This window comes from Falco rusticolus, chromosome 17 (genome assembly GCF_015220075.1).
Source record: "Falco rusticolus isolate bFalRus1 chromosome 17, bFalRus1.pri, whole genome shotgun sequence".
Lineage (NCBI taxonomy): Eukaryota > Metazoa > Chordata > Aves > Falconiformes > Falconidae > Falco > Falco rusticolus.
The window spans coordinates 2,077,480-2,095,146 of NC_051203.1; the positions used below are offsets into that span (position 1 = coordinate 2,077,480).

At 51.2% G+C, this 17,667-nt stretch overlaps 1 protein-coding gene across 1 annotated transcript; it reads left to right on the forward strand.

Annotated features, from left to right (window-relative positions):
* Nucleotides 1-2,294: 2,294 nt before the first annotated feature.
* Nucleotides 2,295-8,371, forward strand: SRSF3 (serine and arginine rich splicing factor 3). Its single transcript, XM_037410437.1, has 6 exons — nucleotides 2,295-2,418; nucleotides 3,199-3,406; nucleotides 3,952-4,086; nucleotides 6,298-6,336; nucleotides 7,143-7,229; nucleotides 7,513-8,371. The coding sequence occupies exons 2-6, from the start codon at nucleotides 3,201-3,203 to the stop codon at nucleotides 7,538-7,540; spliced, it is 495 nt and encodes a 164-aa protein (XP_037266334.1). The 5' UTR covers nucleotides 2,295-2,418; nucleotides 3,199-3,200; the 3' UTR covers nucleotides 7,541-8,371.
* Nucleotides 8,372-17,667: the final 9,296 nt, after the last annotated feature.

Below are 17,667 nucleotides of genomic sequence, written 5' to 3' on the forward strand. Positions count from 1 at the left end.
CTGGCCACGTTATAAAATAGATAGCTGCGCTCCGCTGTACAGCGTGCCGGCATTAGGTGCCTTTTGAGTCCAGTCTTGGCCCACCTGTTTAGAGCTGGTCTTGCTTGTAAGGTCAGTGTTCTCACCTTCCTTGTACGGAAGAGCCGATGAATGTCAGAGTTCTGTACATCACATAAATATTGGGCACAACTGGTGTTCTCTTACTGCAAAAGCAAAAGAGTTGCAACGCAGCAGGATTTTTCAAACACTATCTTAGAAACCTGGAATAAGGAAGAAAGTAACATAGCACAGCGCAGCTTTCGTATCTAGGTGTATGTACACATATATAGTGCTGCTCAGAGCTGTGTCAGGGTATCATCTCTCAGAGCACAATCAAAACGCTGACTTTTCAAATTACTGAAATGTTGTGTGGCTGTGTTGGGGCATCCTAAAACCGACTGCAGAAACAGGTTGGGGTTTTGGCTGGATGCAGTTGCCTCTAACCTCTGCCTTTTGTCACCGTGATGTGCCACGTTGAGTTGCTTTATAATGCCAAAAGCAGACTGAAAATGGATTGGATTTGGATTACATGTTTTTTTATGCTATGTGATTTACAAAGCATGGTGTTGGGCCTAAGCCCATGCAGGAAGTTCCTTGAACAGAACAGGTGAGTCCTAGGTGAGTGCTGAACACTGTGTTTACTTTGCACGAGGAGAACCTACTTCTGAATAAATCCTTTGTTATCAAGTCTGTCATCTGTAATTATTTTCATATGTCAGGTGTAACTTTGGTGTGAAATTAAAAGATCTATTAAGATTACAAGGTTGTCCACGTTGCTCTCTAACTCATGTTTGATGTGTTTTCGTTTCTTTTATTTAAATATTGTTGCAAAACTTAAATCTTGTTGCAAATGTACATTGTGTGGTATGAGGCAGGGTCTAGTTAATGTTGTAAACCCCAGCGGAGAAGGGAGGGGAGATCATCATCTCCAAAAAAATCATCAAGTGAAATGGCTGAACAGCCCCACGTCTGCTTCAATTATTTCCTTTCTTTGTGTTGCCTCAGGACATTAACCATCAGCTAATTTAGATTACAATGTGTTATATTTCTTTAATTAAAAGCAGGTAACTGTCAGATAACACGATAAAGATACTGTAGAGTATCTAGTACCTCCAAATCCTTGGTTTTCTGTCCCTTGGCCAATTTTGACCCTTGGGATGATTTTACTGAAAAGAGTTGTTAAAAATAATGAGGGATGCTGCAAAAGATTTTGGAAGATTCTAATGAATTATATGAGCTGGTTGTCTTAAATTCTGATAATTTTTTTCTTTATACGCCGGTACAATTCTAGCAGACTGAGGGCACCCCATGCTCTGCATAGTTCCTGCTCGGAAAACACCATCCGTGTGCATTCATTTGTACTCAAAATGTCTTATCGCATATAATAGCACTGCAAGTATTATTAATTATACTTGGAACAGGTAATTTTGTCTTGTCTGGCACAAGTCAAAAAGGATTAAATACAGCCTCCAGACATGGCTGCCCAGGGACATTTATTTGGGGAGGCTGCTGTAGCGGCGGCCCTGGGTGGGTTTTTCCTGTCGCCTGGTAACTCGGAACCAGGGGCTTGGTATTTACGGCAACCCTTCTGGAGCAAGTTATTTAAAACTCATATATCCTGTCTAAATGAATGAGAGTTTAGTAAAGCGCAAACACCACAGACAGTGCTCTCTGAGGCTAAAATTGCTCAGTTCAAATCCCCCTGTTTTCTACCGAGTGCTGAAAAATAATCAATTCCTTCTGTGGTGCCTCAGTAGGCCCAAGCCCAGATGTAAATTTCACCAAAAACTATTGAGTTAACACTGCTTTGCTCAACGTGTTTATTTAAAACCCCTGCTCATGGGGGAAAATGGTTACTAGTGAACTGAAGCTTTCAGACGTGTAAAACCCTAACAACGAGGGGATGATGCTTAACAAACATAGCCTGAATGCATCCCACCGGCTCAGAGAGGCTCCACGAGAAAAGAAAACCTCCCTTTTCCTTTCAGGCAGCAAAAGGGGCTCCTTGGGTGCGCTGCCGTTTCCCGGTGCCAGGGGCCTGGAGCCCTCGGTCGGTCAGCAGCCCGTAAGGCGCAGGTCGGGCCGGCAGCACGCCCCGCCGCCATGTTCCCGCCGCTGAGGCGATGCCCGCCCGCCGACCGTTCGGGCCCGCGCGGAGGCGGCGGGATGAGGCGAGCTGTCAATCAGCCGAACAGCGCCCTCCTGATTTGCTGCCGCCTGCGTCACGTGTGAGAGGCTGCCCGTATATAAGGGCGGGCGGGGCAGGGGCCCGCCGCCATTTTGTCCAGTGAGGAAAAGCGGAGCGGGAGTCTCGTTGAGGGTCGAGTCGGCTACGAATTTAGCGCGGGCTCCCTTCGCGCGCCCTCCCTCTTAGCATCGGTGAGGATCTTCACCTCGGAGGGCTGGGGGGGAGGAGGCGGCACCCGCGGTCTCGGTCCCCGGCAGGGCGGATGGAAGCGGCGGTGCCCGGTGGCGGCAAACAAAGAGCAGCCGCCATTTTGTAAAGCTGGGCCGCGGGCGGTGGCTGCCGCTACGCTGAGGAAAACCGGGCGGGGAGAGAGCGGGGAGGCCGCGGATTGCCTTGGAGAGGCCGCTCGCCGCCGTTCCTGCGTGGCCAGTGAGGCGAGGCGCGGCCGGGCGGGCGGTGCCGCGGGGGTGGTGTGGCGCCTTCCCCCCGCTCGGCGGGAGCGCCGCTTCCTCAGGCCGCGCTGCGGAGCGCTCCGGAGGGATTCCCCGAGCGCTCCCGGCCTGGCCTCCGCCGGAGATGGCGCTGCTTTTCCTCCTCCGCCGTGTGCAGCTTCCCCTGGATCCCGCTCCGAGAACAATGGAGCCCTTCTCCCGCGCAGCGCTCCCCCTGCGGCCCGGCCCGCGCCCTCACCCGGGGGCCGGGGAGGGGGCCTCAGGGAAACACCCCCTTGCAAAGTTGGGAGGCCTTAGAAGTGAACGAAATTCCTAAAAGTAGTGATTTACGATCTAACAGCTAGTTGTTTGGTTTGGTTTTAGACGCCTTCCCCACCACCCCCACCCCCAGTTCCACGCAGCTTAATGTTTCTATCAAATTCAGTTTCTGGAAAAAGCAACCAACAGCATTACTTCCTTGTAAGTGAATAAACACGTGCTGTATATTAAATGTACATGAGCTTTTTTTTTTTGTCCTAGCAATGCATCGTGACTCTTGTCCGCTGGACTGCAAGGTTTATGTGGGTAACCTTGGAAACAATGGCAACAAAACTGAATTAGAGCGAGCTTTTGGCTACTATGGACCTCTGCGCAGTGTATGGGTGGCAAGAAATCCTCCTGGTTTTGCCTTTGTGGAATTTGAAGATCCACGAGATGCAGCTGATGCAGTAAGAGAACTAGATGGAAGGTAAAATTAGCTTCTTGTGTGTTTGGCTTGCCTGGTGAAAAATCAGGAGGTGTGGGTAGTGATAGTCTGAATTGGGAGGCTTCAGCTGGCGAAACCAAGGACTTGGCACATTAGTTACGCAGTGTTTATTTGTACAGTGATACAAGGATAATGTTTCTTCATAGTGCAGGAATAGTGTTGGGATGGTTAATTTTACATTTTAGAGTTGGACTCTAAGTTAGACATGACTTGGACTTCGTGGTGCATGTGAGTTAAATCCAGGATGGTGTTGCTATAAAGAGGCAAAACTGATCAGGGAGACTCTGCTTGGTTCCTTCTGTGCCTGCTTTTAATGGCATGGCAAGCTTTCAAAAATGGCCAAACCTTTTGTTTGTTGTGCTGGAATCCACTTTTTTTTTATACTGACTACTGCGTATTTTGACTGATGTGTATAGACAATGGTTCTGCCCTTGTCTGTGCCTTTTGCCTCTCTCAAGTCCATAGGGCTTCTTGTGCATGCAGACTTGTCCCTGGAAATGCTAATGGATGTCAGTCTTTTTTCACAGAACCCTCTGTGGGTGTCGTGTCAGAGTGGAGCTCTCCAATGGTGAGAAACGGAGTCGGAACCGTGGTCCACCTCCATCCTGGGGCAGGCGTCCTCGAGATGACTATCGCAGAAGAAGTCCTCCTCCTCGTCGCAGGTACCCTAGGTCAAAGTACACTCATAGAGCTGTTGGCACTGTTACCACGTAGCATCCTAGAAGCAGGCTTTTTAAAAGCATGTTGATGGATAACATTCATCTATCTGATCACAATTTGGAGATGGCAAATGCTAAAAAAAAAAAACCCAAAGAAAAAAATACCAAAAAACCCCAAACCCCACAAAATCGAGGTGAACTTAAGTTGTGTTGAATGTTGGCTTTTGTCCTTAGGTCACTGTGCAAGTTGGTAGTCAGTGCCCTCTATCCTGGACTTGTCCTCCTTCCTCCTAAAATCTGCTCATCTTCTAGTCACACTTTCCCTTTCTTCCCCATACTTCAACTTAGGCTGTTCCTTTGCTTTATTCCATAATGGCAAAACATGACATACGGCAGCTTAGCATTTCCATACAGATGTGTTTCTCCGCTTTGTTTGCGCAATTGAAATACTTTCCAAGTAGGCAGCTGTTGAATAATAGACCGAGTAACAGTTGCTCTAAACATCTAGAATCTTGACACTTCACTGTTAGTTTGGAATTAAAACATTGAACATTGGGTGACGATCCTGTCACTTGAGGTTTGCAAACCGAGCTCTAAAATAGAGCAGGATTTTTGGTAACTGACACGTTCTTGGACCCAGACTAGCTTGTCTGGCGGTTTAAGTCTGCAACGTGGTTTTTGCAGGACTGAATTTACCTGTTGCAGGTGAGTGAAGTCCTCACGAGTCAGGGTTTCGAGCTTACCCTTTTGCTGTTGAAAAATAACACATTAGGAGTATTTGTTAGCTAATAGATGGTTGTACTGATGGCTTGTTTTTCATTTTTTTTATGCTTTTTGGTCCATCTATTAATAAAAATGAACCCGTTACAGAGTCACCATCATGTCTCTTCTCACCACCCTCTGAGTCTGCATTAGCCAGTCAACTAGCCCTTTCAGCGTCATGTGACCAGCGCGCCCCATTCAGCTTGGCTGGTGTCGTTTCACATGACCCAGGCATGGCCAGTCGTCAGGTTGCACCGCCCTTTGGTTCCCGAGCATGCTGTTTTCTCTCAGCCTTCTCTCCAACCTTAACCAAATCGGCAGCAGCCACCTCGACCGCCCACACATTCCCGGCCAATCAGCTCAGCTGTTTATTTACCAAATGTCTTCACAACAACTACAGCAGCAGCCTTCGGCTAACAAAAAAGCAGGAAAAATCCACAACACCCCCTTCGCCAACCAACTAAATACAACGCAACATCTGGCAAAACCTTTTCAGCAAATTCTTCTTGGCAGTCAGTCCGGCAGCCTCACCTCACCATTTCTAGCTTGTTGAAACCAAAAACTAGTAAGTTTTTCCTGCTTATACAGTTTACTGCTGGTTAAAATAAGGAGTAAGCGGCTTATAAGTAATTACTTTTCTCAATCAAAGGCTGGCTGTGCATAATTGAGTGGTAACGTACATATGTTGCTTGAGAAAACTTTTAAGGGTGATATGGAAGCTCTTACACTGAATAACGTAAAAACCAGTATATTTGCATGTGAGATGCCAAACTAAATTTTTAATAAAGCTCTAACAAACTTAGCTTTTCCTTGCCAGAAAAATCCTATCACCTTTAAATGGTTTTACTAACAGTTTTCAAAACTTAAAACATTTACTTTTTGGGATGAACTGGGCCGAGCTAAGGTTATTATTTTTTTATTTTTTAATTTTTATTCTTTAAGAAAATAGTCTAAACACACTCTATGGCATTAAAAATGACAATCACAATATGCAGTTCTAATGTAGCGCACTTAATGGCATTATCAATATTTACACAGCGCATTTTCACTTTTTTCCACTTGGTATCTCTTTTATGTCGTGTTATGGACCTTTTTGGCTTGCATGGGTTCCAAAACATTTGGTCTGTGCTATTTTTTTTTTTTGGAACCACTTGTGGGACTTTGGTGTGGTGTTCTGGGCAGTGTATTTAGTTGAAATGGAAAGTGTTGCATTGGACAACTCTGCTATGAAGCATTCTTAGTTAAAGTGAATTCATGGTTGGAAACGTGCTGTTCACACTGAGCTTGGTTTTACTGCCTAATCTTTCCATGCCTTTTACTGGATGATGGATGCCAGTTATTCTTGGCACGTTCCCTGGGCCCAACAGTGAGTTTGACAAGTTGGGAAATGCCTCACCCCATTAATGCTAAAAGAATTGATAAAAAGCCTCACATTTCTTTTTCTGGTTCTAGATCACCACGAAGGAGAAGCTTTTCTCGCAGCCGCAGCAGGTATGCATCTGTTAATTACTGCATGGGCCGTTTTGTCCAGGAGGTTTAAAAACAAACAGGAACAGCTGAATGTTTGGGCTGTATGCGTTCAGAGACTCCAGGGCAAGCGCTGTAACCCAGTAAAAGGGAGGTAATGGGTTTGCTTCTGTCATTGCTTGATTGGAGTTCATATATTTACACAGCTATTTTAGGTTCCAGGGTTATCAGTTGAAGGATGTCAAGAATGGAAGCACTTATGGGGGTTTTTTTGTTCTGCAGCTTCCCAGCGTTCCTGTCAGTTTTTCCCAAAACTTCTGTGTTAAGGTGCTACACTCCCCCAGATGCTGGGAGCCACAAGCAGATAAGAAACACAGTGAGCGCATTCTGCTGTCGTGGGCTGTAGAATGCCAGGTGGTAATGGCCCAGCACTGTAACGCAGTTCTGTGTTAGGCTTTTTGAAGCTCGCAGAGTCTGGAGGCGATCTTTATGTTCCTGCAGCATAGTGCTGCGTTACTGTCAGGGGTGCATAAGCGCATGTGGGCACAGTGTCAGCAGAGGCACTGTTGCTCGCCGTCTGAGCGAGCAGCTGTACACAGCTGCAGAGGGAGAGATAGATGCCTGTTTGCAGCACAACTTAAGCTGTGTTGTATGGCTCAACTGATTGTTCTTACCTGAAGGAAAGGCTAATGCCATGATCTTCAGTGGGTTTCCCCCAGATGAATAATTAAAAACTTTTTAACTCCCTGAAGGGACGCTGTTCCGATAGCTTTGTTCAACCCAATTTAGCTTTGACACTGTAATCATTTTGGCATTGTGATCTTGAACAGGTCCCTCTCCAGAGACAGAAGAAGAGAGCGATCACTCTCACGGGAGAGGAATCACAAGCCTTCTCGTTCCTTCTCCAGGTCTCGCAGGTAGGATGAGCCTGTCGGTGTTTTGAGCAAATGCCTAAAAATGATTTGGTGTCTGGGGTGATACTGAAGAAGGCTGTGGTGGGGAGCTGTCTCTAGTGTCTTACGAGGTTCTTCACCTTGAAAAATTAAATACTTTATTTAAATTTATTTAATTTATTAAATGAACAGTGGTTTTAAAATGCATAAACATAATCACTGATTTGGGCTGGGGGGGAGGGCTGTGTGTTAAAGCAAAATCTGCTGCTCTTGGCACCTGGGTACTAATGTGTCTGTTCTTCTTCAGTCGCTCCAGGTCAAACGAGAGGAAATAGGAGTATGAGGAGCTGTGTACAGGAAGTCATTAGATCTGAGGACAGGAGGAGTATGTACAGAACATTGTTTTGTTTTGAAACTTCATAAAGCTAGGTGCATTTTTAAGATGTTTTAGCTGTTGAACTTGCTTTGTTCCTTGTATCTTGTAACAGGTGGCAAATGTAAAGATGTGAATCTGTATATGGTTCTGAGCAGAACATATGATTTGTAATATTAATCGCTTTACAATATACCATTATACATAATTTTGTGTTTGTGCTGAATGGTGAGCAGTTTGTCTTGCGTAGATAGAAGAATGCTTCTGGTGTTGATGTGCTTGGGCTGTGTTGTGCTGGGATTCAGCTCTTGGGAGGAGGCACGCGATGGAGACATGCTCATTGCAGAAGCGTGGCTGTGAGCGGTGCTAGTCATGCAGGGGGAGATGTAGATGCTTTGTAGTACAGTTCTCTGAGCTAGTCGGGAATGTCAAGCCAGTGGTGTGCGAGGGGAATGGCTGGGCTGCAGTTTTAGCCAGAGCTCTAGTTCTGACTTCCATTACCTGGAACAGAGCTACTTTATATCATGTGAAATACAATTTTTTTTAGTGGTAGGGTCAGTTAATTTTGTACTTTAGAGTACTTGCGTAGGTGATTGTTGACAGACCATCTATTCCAGAACCTCCGAATAGACCAAATACACAGCAGCACTGCAGCTGGAGTGGATGTGTTGTGTGTAATGGTACATTGTAAAAGTTAAGAATTAAACATTTCTTTACTGTACAAGAATTTTCATGTCACTTGTAAAATGTCTTTTGTGAGATCCTTGGGATTAAAGTTTTGGTTACAACTTGTTGTTCGGTATTTAACTTGAGTACCTGCTGTGTACCTTGGCATTGTGAAACGCACGCTTGGGTCTCGTGGCACAACTGTTCAAATAAAACACGCTCTGCAGTACGGGGCGAGAGGACACCGCTGTGTCTCGCTGTGACACCAGCGCTGACTGCTCGGGCGCCGCTCTCAGTGCGGGTGGCTGCTGCCATGGTGTTGCCATCTCTCACCCTGGCAGAAGGCTGGGCATCTGGTGCTGGTGGCACATGTTGGTCCTAGGTGACCATAGTTGGTGATGCTGGCTTGACTTCCCCCCTGAGGGCGAGCTCCTAAGCACTTCCCACCCCAAACCAGCCAGAGCTTCACCCTGGGGTGTTCCGCATCCTGGCTGGGGGTTGGTAACGACACAGGTTTTATGGCTGGTTTGAAATGGTGGGGCTGGGAGCTGGCGCTTTGCATGGAGGTGTCACCGTCACACTGCGGCAAGGCTGGGGTGCAGCCACAGCTCCCGGGCAGCCCAGGGGCTCCTTTGTTCTGTATCCAGGAGATGATGAGCTGCAGCTAAACGCAGAGATGTGTGTTCAGATTAAATCTGCCATGCTGGTTGGGCTGGTGGTTTTAATTCCTTTGCTGGTGGTACCCAGGTGGGGAGGAGGTTGTGACAAGCTGTATCGGAAAGAGATGCTGCTGGGAAGGGGAGTTGTGTATCCATTGCCCTCGGCAGCTGGGGCACCTCTTCCCCGCCGAAGTACAGCATCTAGTTATTTTGTTAATTACTCAGTAGTTCTTGTGGTTGGACTATCGTCAAGGTGTTCCCTGGGGAGCGGTGCTTGGTGCTCTGCTACGAGTGTAACCAGCCTCCCCGTCGCTGAGCAGCCCTAAATCATCCCAAGCGGGGCACAGCGTGAGCTGCCAAGGTGCCAAAGCCGCATCCCTCCTCTTGCCGGCATGCAGCCGAGCTGTGGCTGTTGCGACGCGCTGTCGCGACTCCCCGGCAGAGGTCGGGGTGGCCCCACCAGCCGGCTGGGGCTCCTGGCCTGCTGCTGCCCCGCCGGGTTTGGTCTCAAAACGGTGACAGCTCCCCTCGGGATGTTTGCCTTAGGGGAAAGGCAGCCAAGGGCTGCGATGACATCATGTGCCACACACGGCCGCGTTCCCTTTTTTAATCCCTGTGTTTGATTTGCAGAAGGATTGTGGCTCTGCCGGCAGGTGCTTCCTCTTGCAGTGGCGCGGTGCGGAGGGAGCGGTGTGGGACTGGGACGAGTAACCTTCAGCATCAGCTACCGAGGGGAAAGGACAGACAGAAAGCTGACTGGGGACAGCGTACGCTGTGGGATTAGTGTGCGAGGTAGTCGGTGGAACTTGGGAATATTTATCAGTTCCAGGTTTCTGGCTTTGTATCCTGCTCCTCAGCTGCCTGAGGAGGCTGGACCCGCTGCATGCAGCAGGCAGCTGGCTTTAGATTGTCAGGTGGGGTTCTGATGGGGAACAAAATGAGCAGCTTCTAGAGAAAGATGGGAAGTGTGTGAATGCTGACTGTGCACAGCCCTCCTCCCAGGGTGTAATTAGCAGGTGGTATTTTTAATGCAGCAACATGTTCATGGACTTAAGGCTTCCAGTTTGCTTCTGTGAGAGGGCCACCAGCCTGGGAGCGCTCTTTACCAGTAGTGCTTGCGTTTAAAAATTCTTTCACATTAAACGTACAAGGAAATGTTTGTGTTGACCTTCTAAGGCTTGGGACATCCCTCACCCTTCCCCAAAGATCCTTAAACCAGGAGGGGCCACGGAGCACGGTGGCCTGGCCTGGAGCGGGCAGAGCGATGTCATCCAGGGGCTCCTTGGCGGCACGGGGTGGCCTGCACCCCATCCTGGGCGCTGGCAGGGGAACTGCTGCTCTCTGCCACTTCCCAAATTGTTTCAGGGCTGGGTTTTGTAGCGCTCACGCTGACGTCTTCAGCTGTGTTTCTAATTTGGGGAGAGGTTTAGCCGCCCCTCGTTCTGCCCAGCAGAAGCATCCTGAGGTTAATGCTATCGGAGCTGCTCAGCCGCCCGTCGGCGCAGTATCTGAGCACATCCCAGAAGCGCGTTAGAACAACGTAACGACCCTCTGCCTATGTGCAGTTCGTTCTTCCCTCACGCTCTCCCTGGGGGGAGCATTGTGTGCGAGTGGTTTTGCGAAGAAAAGGGTGGTTTGGCTTTTTTCTTTTTATGTACATGCTGCTCTTTATTTATGGCAGAGAGGGTCGTTTTAAGAACATGCCTTGCACTTAAGATGGAGAGGTTAGATATGTTCGTTCGTTCTTCAGTAGGATGTGTCTCACCGGCCTTCAGGCAGGTTCAGCTGACCAGGGTCGTGCTTGGCGAGATGCTGCAGCCGTACGGAACGCTGGCAGTGGTTCCAGTTAACGAGACGCTGTTTCAGCTGCCGTGGGGAGCTGCTGCAGTTCACCTCCGGAACGAATGCGTTTCGGGAGCTGTGCTATTCTGTGCTCCAGTCACACTGAGAACTAAAATAGGTTCGTGATAGAAGATGGATGCATTTCCCTGGGCTGTCTTTGCATTTCTTTTTGTCTGAAGTCGCTGCGCTGTGCCCTTGGGTCTTCCTGCAGCAGCCAGCGTTGCCTGGCAGGGCAGGTTATGCCTCTTATCTCTGCGTGCTTCTGTGGGGACCTGTCGGCAGCGTTGGCTGGAAGTGACGAGTGCCCCAGCAGTTCTGTGGCTTTTTTTCTTCTGCTGTTAACGTCACTTCTCAGTTCCCAGTTTTACTTTCTTCTACTCATCACCATGAGATGCTGCAATGTTTCCCGACATAAAGATCCTCAAAGCACCCGAACGTTTGCCAAACTTTCTCCCATTTCTGCTGCTTTCAATCCGCGTTCTTGTACCTGTGTTCAAATCGTACCCTAGAAATATTGTCCCAAAACCTGAGCTACAGTCACCATCATGAACTGTCTGACGCTGGTGCTGATGGAGCAGTAGTTAGGAAAGAAAGAAAGTGAAAAACCCGGAGCATCAACCCCTTTTGCAAACAGAAGGCCAAAGGGCAGAATTCCAGCAGCTCTGGTTCGACCTTAGCTCCCGCACAGCCGGGCGCTGGCACAGGACCCGGGACCTGCCACGAAGGCGGGTCTCGGTTTCCCGAGCTCCGATTCCACACCTCAGCCTGCCCCAAACGGGCAGAGTAAAGGCAGTTTTCCCTTGGCAGCCGTGCGGTGAAGCAGTGGGGAAGCTGAAGCAGCGCCCCAGCCTGCCAGCCCACGCGAGAAGCCATCCGGCTTCCTTGAAATGCTGGCGCTGTCTTGGTTTTCTGTTTCATTTCTGAAGTTTCGCTGAGATGCTGCCATTAGTTACATTCTGTTAGTGCCCTTCAAGCAAATCCTGTCATGGACAAAAATAAACATGAGATCCAGACAAATAGAAAATAGACTATGCAATAGGAACGCTATGTTCCCAAGTGATGCATTCATCTATTATTTAATAATGTATTAGCTGACAAAACTTCTAGTTGGACAAATCTTCACGTTGATTCAAGTGGTGATTCTGCTCGATCCTCAAAATAATTTTAGCTGTCAGATTTTCTGGGGGGGTTATCCCAGCTGGAAAAGGGAAGTGTATGTCCTTCCCAGCTAGAATCTGCCACTGATGTCAGCGGCGTTCCTCCACAACCTTCCCGTGGTACCCCAGGACTCATCCTGCCCTGTCCTTGGACACTTGGCTGGCCAACACGCTGACGGCTTGTGATGTACCGCCAGCACGCAGCGACACCGCGCCGCTGCCCGACGTCCCCCGCCATGCAGCCCGGCGCCGCCGCGCGCCCCGGTACAACCCTCCGTCGGTATCAGGGTGGAGCGGTGGTATCAGGGTGGGGCTCCGTGTCACCCTGGGTGTCGCTTTGGAGCCGGCTGGAAGATCGCTGCTGCCAGCTGTGAGCCAAGCATTATCTCCGCCGCACGCACGCGGGGGCTGCGTTGCCCATGAATATTCAACAATATTCAGGGGCGTCTCTGCGAGGAAGCCCCGCTGCTCCACCCAGCCTTTCCCCCGCCGCTGCCCATGCAGGGCTTGCCATCCGTTTTCGCTATAAAATGTTTGCAGTCGCTCGTTTCTGACTAATACCGACGTTATTTGCCATCGCATTAAAAGGCGGTCGGGCACGGCAGGGTGGCCGCCGGCTGGACTGGGTGCTGTGCTTCCTGGTGCTGCACGACGTGGATCGAGCAGCTTTTCATGCAGTGTTATGTCAAGCTTTTGGGGAGGAGGTTAGGGCGATAGGCTCCAGGTGTGGTACGCCGCCACTCCTGCCAGCAGCCGTTCTTCTCGCTGCCTGGCTGACACGTTCTGCTCCAAAACTCGGGGCTGAACCCTCCCCAGATTTTTTCCCCCTCCGCAGGATCAGTCTGACAGGGACTGGTGGGGTATTTTTTGACCTATAGACATTTTGAGGTTTTCACATTTTACATCTCGCCACCTCCCTCTTTGTCTCCCTCCCGCGCTTTGTGGCATATGCGCTCTTTGTGGCATATTACGGTTACATCCATAAATCTTTTGGTCTTCTGCAAAGCCCGGGCTTGCTGCGGGAGGTGGGAAGGGCGCTGGGGCAGCGTCGCTGCTGGCGGGTGCAGTACAGGGCGTTTTCAGCCTGTTCCCAGCCTCTCCTGCGCTGCTGCCGGCAGCTCCAAGATGCAGCAGACTGCCTTTCCCTGGTGCAGTGGGGATTCTCCTGGGCGAGGCAGGGAAACCAGTGAGGGCAGCTGAAACCAAAAGAAAAAGGTTTTTCCTTTCCATATTGGCGCCTGGAACTCCCTGACTCGGATCCCCGTCGTGGGGAGCGGGGCAGAGCTCCACCACGGTGCGTGGCCCACGGCCGTCCCCATCAGCAGGTGTGGCACAGCTCTGTGCCAGCGCTGGGTGTCAAGGCCGGCGGGGTTCGGTGTGGGGCGACAGCTGCTCCTTCACCCCGGCTCCAGGAAGTCCTGCTGTGCACGACCGACACGTAGGAATGAAAATGCTTTTGACCCTTATCCCGGCGTCAAGGTGGCGGCTGTCATATCTCTCCGGTGGCTTTATTGGAAGTTGTGCACACACAGCTGTCCCCTCCCATTACCTCTGCCCCGCACAGCGTCGGTCACCGCACGTGACAGCCGTCTGCGGCGCGTGGTCCGGGTGCTGCCCTCCTGCCGCTGCCGTTTGAGCCGTCCCCTCGCTCCCAGTGCCATGGGGCCGTGCTGCCCCTGCCCTCTCTGCCCCACTCCTCGCCCACAGCCAAGTGAATCACGACCCCGTGCCTGCCCTCACCCCGGGTGACAGGATTCCCAAAACCTGTGACATGAGCGGGGAGATCCCAGGAGGTGCTGACACACGGTGAGCCACCGCCTGGCAGTGCCGGACGGGGAGCGGGCCAGCACACGTTGCCGGAGCCGCAGGTTTGGGCTTTGGTGTCGCTGCCTCCGCAAGCGGGAGCCGAGGGACTCGCAGACACCCCATCCTCCTGTGACTGCACCGAATCGGGATTATTTTTAAAGGTCGTATCGTGAGCAAGCATTAGTCAGCAGCTCTCCACAGTCACCTCCTTCTCACGCACGGCTATAAAGGGCCAGATCATGCTCCTGGTGGATTTTGAACAACGCCACAGCTCGGGGAGCAACAAATCTCCCCGCAGCAGCACCGTGCCACGCGTGTCATCCATCGGGAAGAAAAGAAGTCGGATCGATTGATGGCTTCCCGTGGGCCTGGCTGCACCAAGAGCTGCCGAGGGCTGGGGACCCCGTACAGACGTGGACGGGAGCAATTCTGCCCCACGCTCCGCTTGCTTATCCCCACCCACGCTGTGAATCCTGCCGTGGAAGGTGCTGGAGCAATCCATCCCGCTGGCCTGCTGCTGCCTCAACGGCAAGCTTTCCCTGCCCTCGTTGGGATGCCTGCGGGGAAGAAATGGCTGCAATAAAAAAAACCTAAAACCCCTGTGGACGTTTTGGGTGGACCATGGTCCCTGCATGGGAAGAAGTGGCTGCAATAAAAAAAAACCCACCCTGTGGATGTTTTGGGTGGACCGTGTTCCCTGCATGGGAAGAAGTGGCTGCAATAAAAAAAACCAAAAACCTGTGGATGTTCTGGATGGACCATGTTCCCTGCGTGGAGCTTTCCAAAAGGCTGGAGCGCCCGCCTCGGTTCCCAGCGGGGTGCCCGTGCCCCCTCCGTGGGTGCCGGCCGGCTGCTCGGTCCTGCCTTGCTCTCGGGCCGTAGTCAATGAGGTGAAGCAGCAAGTAAATAAACAGGCAAACGAACGCGGGGTTCGAAGCCAGGTACTCCCTGCTGCCCTCGCCGGGCTCTGAACAATGAGGTCCTTTGCTGCCAGTGGAAAAAAAAAAACAACCCCAACAACAACAAAAAAAAACCCCCAAACCCAACACACAAAGCTTCCAAGCTGCTCATGGAAAGTCAGTGAAGCAATTACGTTAATGACTATGAATGGGGCTAAAAACAATCTGGGATGAAAATGAGTGAGGGGCCGAATGAAGCGACCGATTCATAGCCTGGCTCACGCACCCAGGAGTATTTCCAGTAAGGAAGGGCCTTGTTTTAGGGACTGTCGCATCCCCCATTTGTGCTCGGTGGGACTCTATTTCCACTCTGCTGGGTCCGGTGTCTCATCAAAATGCCTTCATAAATGGAGCAAACAAGGGCTGTATATGGCAGGGAAACAGTCAATTAACACGATCCGAGTTCTTTTAGGGGCAGAGTTAATCAAGCATTCAGCGTTTTGTCATTCTTGTCTTTCTTTCCTGGGAAAATCCTATTAGTATAAAATCACTTAATTGGGCACTTCAAAGAGCTGATGGGAAAACAGTCTTCGCTGGGATATAAACGCCATTCAGCTGAACACTGGGTTCATTTAGACTTTTGCTGGAGCGTGAGTGTTTCATTAAGAGCCTTCACGTTTCCCACTTAAAAGAAAAAAGCTTGTTAGTGGAGATAATAAAAAAAATCTTGGAGATTTGAATCTTGCTGAAGAGGGTTTTTTACTGCCTGAACACGCAGGGCTTTGTTGCGGGGCTTTGTCCCCAGCAGAGCCGCTTACACCTACAGCGAGTGCCTGTCAATCTGCTGTCCCGAGCCGAGGGATTTCACACCTGCCCGGGGTGTTCGTGCGAGTAAAAGCTGTTCCAAGAGGGAGAGTCACCCCCCGCCATCCGTAGAGGTGGGCGACAGCCCTGGTCACACCTTTGGGGTGTTGGATGATGCGTTTGGCAGGACTGGACCTCAAAGCCCATGTGCTCAGCCCCGCTCTCTGCGCCGGGGTGGGGTGGGGTGTGTCCTAGACCAGTTCCTTCATTCTTGGGTTGTTTCCCTGGGCAGAAATTCAGTTTTTTGCAGAGTTTACAATTATCCCACCTGGAAAAACAACAGCGCGTGCCCTGCTCTGTCACTGCCGACTGCATCCCAACAGGATGGATGCTCATCCGCCCAGCCCTTTTCTGTTTCTTCCCCCTACGCTGGTTGATCTAAAGGAATATGAATTTCCCCCCCAAAAATACCACTTCCCATACAGCTTGGACCGCCAGGTCTCCACATCCCGCTGCTGGGGAGGGCTGGGTGAGGAACCGCGCGCATCTCTTCATTTCTGCCATCGGCGCTGGCAGGCTTTGGTCTGGGAAAATGTTTCCAGGTTGACCACGTGCTTACATATTACTGATGGTGGTTATTCTGCCTTTATCAAATCTTTATGTGTAGGTATTTGTGTGCATTTAAACCAGTCGCTGGCCCTCGGCCTGCTGAGATCCTTCCTGGGCACGCCGTTTGGCTCGTCTCCTGGGGCTCAGGGCTGCCGGCTGTGGCTCCCCATCCTCCACCTCATCCAAGCCTGGGGCCTCCAGACTTCCATCACCCGACCCAAACTGTTCCCCCGCCGCGTGCCAGAGCTCCCCCCCAGCTCCCCGGGGCTTTGGGGGTGCTGCGCCCCGGGTCCCCAGTGAGGACGATGCTCAGCGGTGGAGGCGATGTGCCTGGGCACGCTCCCGTGATGAAACCCTGGTTGTGCCGGTGCTGCGGACGGGCTGAGTCACGCACCGACTTTGCCTGCCATGAATAATGTCTTTGCAGCCGTTTCCCCTCCCGGCAGGACCCACCTGGGGAGATCCGCTGGGAAAGAAACTTTCCCAAGGGATCCCCGGCCAGGGCAGCCACCCCGGCTTCTGTCGGTGCTGGGGAGAAGGTTATGTTGGCGTTTGTGAAATCTGCGGTTATTTAATGTGATTCCATTTGCTTCCAGGCGTTAGGATGGGATTTTCAGGCAAGTTGTAAGGATGGATTCCCCAGCGATCACACCCCTGCCGGGTGGGGGTTGGGACACCCCTCGGGGAGGGCGAGCCTGGCGCGGGAGAGGTGACAGCTCCCACTCGGTGGCTAAAAATGGTGAGAAGGAGACACCCCCCCACCCTTGTCCCTGCTCGTCCCCAGCCCTGCGCCTCTGACCTCCTCCTACGTGTTGCTGGGGCTGAACATCATGAGTCACCTTTGAGATTTTTTTTTTTAAGTTCCTGTACTGCCTTTTGTATTAATCACACTTTTCCCCGCCCCCCGCCACTTTTTTTTTCTGGTGATGCCACTTCAGGCTTCACCACGGACTCTCTGACCCAGACCCCGCCGCTGTTCCTCTCCCCGCTTCCCATTTCCAGTAACCCCCAGTGCCAGCGCTCCCAGCTCCTGGTGTGGGGGCACGAGGAGGGGGAGTGACAGCGGAGTTTGCAACAGCCAGAAACCTGCCCCCCCCTATCCCGGGGCGCAGGGAGTGGACCCCCACCCCACCAAAACAAATCACAGAGAGAGTTACAGAGTTCTTTTCCTAAGGGATAACTTAGGTCTGATTTATTTTCTGGCTGGTTTTGCCCTGGGATACATCCCCCATGTAAGTGGGATGCTCGCAGCCGTTGGTTATCCCGCCTCACGGTGCTGTTTTCATCCCTCGCTCCTGCATCCGCGGTGGCTGGAGTTCGCCGCCGGCTGCACAAGCGAGGCCGCTCCTGTCTCCACCACTTTGGGCACCAATTTCAAAAGCTGCCGGTTCCGACGGTCCCGTTGCCTTTTGTGGATTTTACAAAAAGCAGAGTTCGTTTAAGCAGTGAGTATCCTCTTGGTAAATGCTGCTTCGCCTCAGAGCCCTGGCGCAGCCGGTGCGGGGAGGATGCTCATGGTGCTGCAGTTGGGCCGGTGTCCAACTTCCCTTCGGGACATCTTCCTCGCGTCCAGCAGAAGCGTGCCAAGGAGCTGCAGCTGGAGCAGAGCTGGAGGTTGGCGAGGAAACGATCCGCTACTGCACAGCG

Excerpts from the sequence above, each read along its gene's own strand:
- SRSF3 (XM_037410437.1), top strand. The coding sequence starts at position 3,201 with ATGCATCGTGACTCTTGTCCGCTGGACTGCAAGGTTTATGTGGGTAAC. Across the intron at positions 3,407-3,951 it reads GTAAGAGAACTAGATGGAAG|AACCCTCTGTGGGTGTCGTG; the intron begins GTAAAATTAGCT and ends CTTTTTTCACAG. Across the intron at positions 4,087-6,297 it reads AGTCCTCCTCCTCGTCGCAG|ATCACCACGAAGGAGAAGCT; the intron begins GTACCCTAGGTC and ends TTCTGGTTCTAG.